At 37.5% G+C, this 7,875-nt stretch overlaps 1 protein-coding gene across 1 annotated transcript in view; it reads right to left on the bottom strand.

Annotated features, from left to right (window-relative positions):
• Positions 1-1,898, bottom strand: part of LOC106869758 (collagen alpha-6(VI) chain) — a 22,987-nt gene extending 21,089 nt beyond the window's left edge. The window contains exon 1 of the mRNA XM_014915623.2: positions 1,710-1,898. Coding sequence (XP_014771109.1) covers positions 1,710-1,742 — 33 coding nt within the window. The 5' untranslated portion in view covers positions 1,743-1,898. The remainder of the gene's footprint in view (positions 1-1,709) is intronic.
• Between the last annotated feature and the right edge of the window lie 5,977 nt (positions 1,899-7,875).

Here is a 7,875-nt window from a genome sequence, read left to right as displayed (position 1 = left end):
ATTCTTTGGAAGCCTAGTACTTATTCTATCGGTCTCTTTTGCCGAACCGCTAAGTTACGGGGGTCGTAAATACACCAGCATCGGTTGTCAAGCGATGTTGGTGGGGGGGAGGGGCGCAAACACAGACACATAAGCATATACACACACATACATATATATATATATACATATATACGACGGGCTTCTTTCAGTTTCCGTCTATCAAATCCACTCACAAGGCTTTGGTCGGCTCGAGGCTATAGTAGAAGACACTTACCCAAGGTGCCACGCAGTGGGACTGAACCCGGAACCATGTGGTTGGCAAGCAATCTACTTACCACACAACTACTCCTTAATCACATAAATACATCTAAAAACATTAACTTATTTATCAACATGTAACTTTTTCTTTGTTTAAGACTCTATTAAGACACCATTGAATCTCATTGAATCTTTCGAACTGTCAAGTATTATAATTGAGGAAATGGGGTTTGTATGGGATTTGCGTAGGATATTAGATATTCTTTTTTAAGGAGCTCATTATTCATTTTGATATCTTGGGATGTATATTATGTGTCGGTGCTCCTTGAGTTTGTAATTACCCTTTACCGAGAAATTTGTTCGTGTGTTTGCAGCAAAATGAATTCCGCTAAAAGTACCCATGTGCTATAAACTACTAAACTCACAAACTATCCCATGAAGTTACACTCTACAACGCTTTAACATTTTCAGTTTCATCAGTGGGTAGGCTTCAGTTCTCTCAACACCTGGTTTTTCCCCTCAATTTACTACCTGCCAATGATTCCCACAACCATTTATATTTCAAAAGTGAAAGTAAAACCACTTTTGCAAAATTCAAAAATGGTCAGTGGGATGCGTTCCATCAAGAAACTGAATCAAAGTTTCCATAATTCAAGAATCGTGTATAAACAATTCAAAAGATCTATTTTGGACTATGCCAGTCGTATATGGCATCTAATCTCCCCATTGCAAACCACACGAAAATTTGCACTACGCATCATTGCAAGTTATACATAGATAAATAATGATAAACAAAACTAAGGTACTAAAAGTGAAACACAACTGGGACATAACGATATAAGTTTCAAGACCACAATCCCTGTCGTTACGTAAAAACCTCATCGAAACCCCCATATGTATCGCTAAAAACTAATGCAACAGTACTTTAAAGACACCGTTTCTCCTGCTCAGTCCGGACGGAAAAAAACCATATAGACACACAGAAGAAGCTGCAGCAGTGGTAGGATGAACACCACCAAAGAACAATCGCAGACGAACATCAAGATGACTCTAACCGTCTGTGCTGTTGTCTTCACCAGAATCGAATGGCGTAAGGGAATTGATTGACAATGAAAACAAGTCAACATATCTAGCTGTTACATTGCACCGTGGTGATGAATCACCACAGTGCAAAATTATACAATACGTTCTTCAGTTAGGTGGAGACATGGTATAAAATGAGATGGATATCTGGACTGTGCCTCGTCGTTAGATACAGTCAGAGCTAATTTGGTCAGAGCTAATTTGGTCAGAGCTAATTTGGTCAGAGCTAACTTGAAGCTACACAAAACAACTAACAAACTAGTTCTATTACTCAAAATTTTCATTTATATTTTGAAAATAAGGATATTAAGTTCAAAGTCATTGCAGAAACTTGCAAGGAAGATGTAGAATTGACAGCAGTTAGTATTAAAAAAATATATACTCACCAAGATTAGTGTCAGTACAAAAACTCTGTACATATTGCGTCTTTTGTTACTGAGATCTTGCTGGCTCTTGTTTGCATACACATGTATGTGAATACTTGAATCATGCAGCGTGTTTATATATATATATATATGGGTTGAGTGCGCGAACACTCCACTTCCATCACGGACATACTAGTCGGAAACTTATTTTAATACTATTCGAAACTCCTAAATCCGTTTATAATGGCACATTAATACAAAGTATGCCTTCATGCGAGTAGAACGGATCTTAAGTACTCTACTTATGGGCCACTATAATGTAAACGGATTTAGGAACAATGTATATTATTGAAGTTGAATTTTCCGATTAGAATTTTGTGCTTATCAAACTAGATGGGAAGCACTAAAACAATATTAATTGCGGAAACATTTCAAGTAAACTGTTTACAATGATACAAGGTGTTCGGGCTAAATTTCAGTTTGCTTACAAGAGAGAGAGAAAACGCAGTATCCCATCCAAAAACAAAAGTAGTTTTAAAAATCTAAAATTATCAACTAGATTATGGACGGGAGATAACACCTTCCACCACAGCTTCAAACCACACCAGAACCTGGCGTATATGTTCCTCGTGTACCTGGGAAGATTTTCGAACACCTGATCGTGATCTTGGCCTCTAGTTTGACCTTGGTATTGCAGGAAGTGCAGCTGATGTCTTTCTCAACCGCGCCCCACACATACTAATCCATAGGATTACAATCGGGGGTATTAGGTAACTAGAAATTGGGGCTGGTGAAGTCGTAGAAATTCTCCCACAGCCACTCCTTTTGGGAGCCGAATCCTCCTATCACATATATGACCTTTAGCAATAATCCTCACCAGTCAAGATTTGACCAGTCCCCAGTAGTTTCATATAGTCATCTACAAAGTCCCTGTTCAAAGATGTGGGGATAGGACGTGCAGATTCATTCAGAATGCTTGCAGTGTCTCTTCTTGCTGGTCACGGCCTCGTAGTCTCCGTTGCAGCTGTCCATGTCACGTCTTTACAGTGTACACAGAACATTGAGCCATGATGTCGATACTCTGATACCCGGCGCGAATCATCATGACTGATAACTCTTTTCCAATTCATATAGCTTTTAGTCCTCTATGTCTGCTAACTTTTTCTTAACCACAACTTTAATCTTTATGCTCTCCAACGCTGTTGACAGTTCCTGAAAAATTGAGACATAAAATGTAATATCGTGTGTCTTTGTGCTTCTGTTTGTCCCGCAAAGCCGCTTGACAACCGGTGTTGGTTTGTTTACATCCCTGTATCTCAGCGGTTCAGCAAAAGAAACCGATAGAACAATAACTAGGCTTAAAACAGAAGTACTGGTGCAGATTCATTCGATTAAAAATTCTTTAAGAAGGTACTCTAGCGAGGATGCAATTTAATGAATGAAACAAGTAAAAGATAGACGATACATATAAATATACATATGCAAAAAGATGAGATACGTATGTGTGTGTGTGTGTGTGTGAGTACATAGAATAATATAAAACTGTCCAGAGGGAGATGCTTCTGCTGGTTAGAATAATGCAGATGGGAATGCGTTTGGTTTTTTAAAGCTAGATGATGAAAGCTATGAGCTTGGTTTTATAAGACCTCATTCCGGTGATCGTATTTATTCTGCTACTTGTTCCGGCCATTGGATTGCGGTTATACTGCGGCACCGCCATGAAGTGTTTAGTTGAATGAATCGGCTTCTGTACTTACTGTAAGTCTGGTGCTTAATTTATTGCACTTTGTTTTGCCGAACTGCTAAATTACAGGGATACAAATGAACCTACATCGGTTATCAACTGGTTGATGGTGGCACAAGTACAGAGACGCTCATACGCAGACAAACACATGCACACACGCACGCACACACACACACACACACACACAAGCTCACATACACACGCACAAACACACGCACAAACACACACACCTACGCACGACGGGCTCCACACAATTTCCATCTATCATATTTACTCAAAAAGCGCGGCTGTGAGGTAAGAAGCTTGCTTTTCAACCACGTAGTTCACATGTCTGGCACGCCGTTGCTGCTTCATACAAATATCTTAGACCGCATCCAAAAAAAGGACAACCCAACACTTTTCAAATTCTAGCCTACAGATGCGCCACTTTTCGGCTGCTAATCTGTGGTCCTCAGTTCTGAGAAATAGCTGGTCTCCTGCCCCGTCCACTAAGCACTCCAGTGTTGCTCATCTCTTCTTTTATCCCCCATATAAGGACTACTCTCCAATTCTTGCGTTTACCATGCATATCTTTCCTTTCTTCCTAGAATGTCGGCCTACTAGAACTCTCTCTCAGTCTATATTTTTAATCCAGCTTTCAACATACAATAATTGAAGAGGAACATGAAACGCATGAAATTCACCCGGTTTGGAGAATCTACCAAAGTCACAAAAACTGTCCCTGCTATTTCTCTGTAATTTTCTCGTGGGATATATTTAGGTTTAATGAGACAATTATTGTTATTTATATTGTGTGTAATGTTTTGAGCAAATAGTAGAGACATCCGCTTAGGATAGTGTGATAATAAATTTACATGTTGCATCTGGATGTTAAAAGTTGATTAAACATGATCCATGCTTCGAACATTAAACCTATAACTACTAAATTATCTATTCCCAGTAAAATATTTATAGATATTTTCAGTTCACGTAAGAGAAAGCAATATGATTACTCAATTAAATTTGGTAACGAAAATTAGTGTTTAAAAAAAATCATGATAACGAGCGTTCTTTCATCAATTTGGCGACAAATATAATAAATGATGTCATAGAAAGACTTCCATAGAAAATTAGTAAATTAAAAATTGAAATAGACAGATACCATAAAGAAAACATGTCCATCATTCTTATTCACAGTTTTTGTACAGCAAAACGAATTTACATCATCGTCCTGATTTGTTATTTTATTAGAAGCAAAACCAATAGAATTTCTACAAGGGGACATTTAAATTTACTTTTTTTACCAAGAATATTCATTATGCCGATAATAAAGCGCAAAGCCAATACAAACGGATATTACTTTGAAAATGAAGAAAGTAGCATTAGTTTAAGTGATCTTAATGATGAGCATGGATTGGCCAAATTTACTATCTGTTTGATTAAGAAAAGCAATGAGCATTGGTAGCCAAAGGTATATATGGGTATCATAATATTCGTGTCATGCATGCAAATGAGATGGAAGATCACTGTGAATTCAGTGAGTGTTGCATTTCATTGAGAAATCTAAGTATCTTTATAAATAACTTAAGGAAGATGCCCCTTGGACTGAAACTGATAAGGATGCAAAGCAAGTAAGATATAAAACGTGCAAGCTTTGGTTCAAGTCTTTTAAAGCATGCTTGGCGTATTCAAAGTGCTGTGAAGCATGCTGAGACTGCCAGTTCAAAGTTGCTGTAGAAAAATACCGTGTTGAATTTTGTGAGATTTTATAGGAGAGTAATTTTTGGTTTTAGCACTTTTAATTTCAATAGGGCTGTAGCCATACATTTTTGCATCAATGCCTCAGGGATTTGAACACGACGTCACATCTGTTGTAATTTTCAGGCTTTCAAAAACATAAACAATAACAGGCTTAATTTTCAATGGGCTTTTAACTAGAAGTTCTAGGTTGCCTGGAACATATTTACTGCTTGGTTGATTGATGTATTTTTCCCCACAGTAGATGGCTAACTTAAAGACAACCTTCTCGTTATAGACAATGCTTCAGCAAATCATTTAGCAACTGGGACGAAATGTCATAGGAGTCTGATGTGATCACAGTTCATTTCCTGCCTTTTCAATACCACTTCTTTGCTATAATTTATTATCAGCAATATATTGTAAATTTTGAAAGAAAAAAAGTGTATACAAAGCATCTTCCCTCTAGGGGCGTTACATTAAAAGAGTTTCGGAAGAATAATTTCACAATTACAGAGGCTGCGCATTTCATAGTCAAATCATGAGGAAAACTGTCTTATAAGCGTTTGAACTCTTCTTCGGGAGCGCTGGGGCCTGATGCTATCTCTTTAAGGGCCCTTGAGACATTTGGGACACAGCCTGTAGTTCAGGAAATTGTATGTTTTGAAGGAGGTGAAGGAAGAGGATATGAAGCATAAAAAAAACTAAACAAAGAAAAAGCAGAATTCTTGCAACAACAAGACTCTGAAAATGAAGACCATACCATAAAACTCCATATAAGGAGAAAAGCTGAAGAAAGTTCATTTGTTTCAAGTGTGAGCTCATATTCATTGGGCGTACGTATTATCTTTTCTCGGTGAATGCTGAGTGATTGTTTATTATTTCTCTGGTAAAACTGTTGCAATACTTCTGAACGCTCCAGAAAAATGGCCTGCGGAAATTCACCCTTTGAAAATACGACCCAAGAACTTTCTACTTCTGCTGTTTCTTCTTTAGTAATAGTCGGCCCCGAAAATCCTCTTGTTGGAGAAAGAAGTTGTCGTAAGACACGTAGAAAAAGAAATACTTTTCGTTTTTTCCAAAAGTATTTTCCTCATTTGCATTCATTTTGGTTGAATTACCATATTCAGGTAAGAAATGTTAACTTATACATTTTTATTCTTTAAATTCTTAGTTTTCATTAAAAAAAACTAATTAATCATACTTTCATTTAACAGTCTATTTAATACATTTTATGTCTTATTTTACTTCGTTGCCACACGCACGCACGGGCACCCGCACACACACACACACACACACACATACATACATACGTATACACACACATATATATTCATACTGTTATATGTATATATATATATATATATAAATTGGGTGGATCATCCCATAAATAATGCAGTTTTTTCAATTGTATGAATTAAAAGTCGGAAGGAGACGGGATAAACTACCTACATGAAATTGCTATAAAAGCAGATAGTAATTTTATCTTGTTCTTATTCTAAATGCAAGTTTTGAAAATGCAGTTCGATTTTAACAGTTATTTTTTCAAAGCTATAGTGGAAGTGACAAAGGAGTATATTCGGCATATTTTGCTTTATGAGTTCAATAAAGGCAACAATACAACGGAAAGTGTGAACAATATTAATGCAGTATATGGGCATCAGACAATAAGCGTAAGCTAGTGTCAACGGTGGTTCCAGAAATTCCGAGCCGGAAACTACAGCCTAGATGATGAGCCTCGTCCTGGAAGACTTGTAGAGCTCGAAGTGGACGTCATGCAAACCCTTGTGGGTTCCTGTTGAGGAACTAGCAGAGAAGCTTAGATTTGGTCATTCAACTGTTCATCGACACCTGCGTGCCATCGGAAAAGTAAGAAAATTGGGTCAATGGGTTCCTCACAAACTTTCCGAGTCTAATCGCGTGCAGAGAGTGAATATGTGCTCTTCTTTGCTGTCAAGTCTCACGAATGAAACATTTTAATAGAGAACTGGTGATGAGAAATGGGTTCTCTATTAAAATGTCGAGCGCCGAAGACAGTGGGTAGAGAAATGAGAAGCACCTGTATCTCAGGCTAAAGGAAGTCTTCACCCACGTAAGGTGTTGTTATCTGTTTGGTGGGATATGAAAGGTTTAGTTCACTTTGAACTTTTAAACCAAAACCAAACGATAACAAAGGACATCTGCGAGTAGCTTGAGCGGCTTAAGTCAGCGCTAGAAGGAAAATGACTATCTTTGATTTCAAGACGAAAGGCGTTCTTCCATCAGGATAATGCTCCACCACATATAGCGAGGATGTCATTCTAAAGGCTGGAGCAATTTGAATGGGAAACGATGCTCCACCCGGACATTGCCCCATCTGATTATTATTTATTCCGCAGTCTTCAAAATTATTCGGATGGAAAAAATATGAACTCTGCAGACGAGGTCAGAACAATACTCGAGGAGTAATTTTCGTCATGTACAAGTGAATTTTGGAAGAGGGGCCTTGTAAGTCTACCAGATAGATGGAAGAGCATTGTAGAAAATGAAGGAGAGTATATTTTAGATTAAAAAAGAACTTTATTTCTCTTAATTTATTTCTCGCATTATGGGATGACCCCACACACACATACAAACACATATATACATACACACACACACACACACACACACACACACGCATATATATGCATATATATTTTTTCATATGTATACATATATACATATATAGACATACACACCATATAT

Source organism: Octopus bimaculoides, chromosome 4, assembly GCF_001194135.2.
Source record: "Octopus bimaculoides isolate UCB-OBI-ISO-001 chromosome 4, ASM119413v2, whole genome shotgun sequence".
Classification (NCBI taxonomy): domain Eukaryota; kingdom Metazoa; phylum Mollusca; class Cephalopoda; order Octopoda; family Octopodidae; genus Octopus; species Octopus bimaculoides.
Note: the sequence above shows the minus strand (reverse complement) of the source record. Positions and strands in the feature narration are given on the sequence as shown.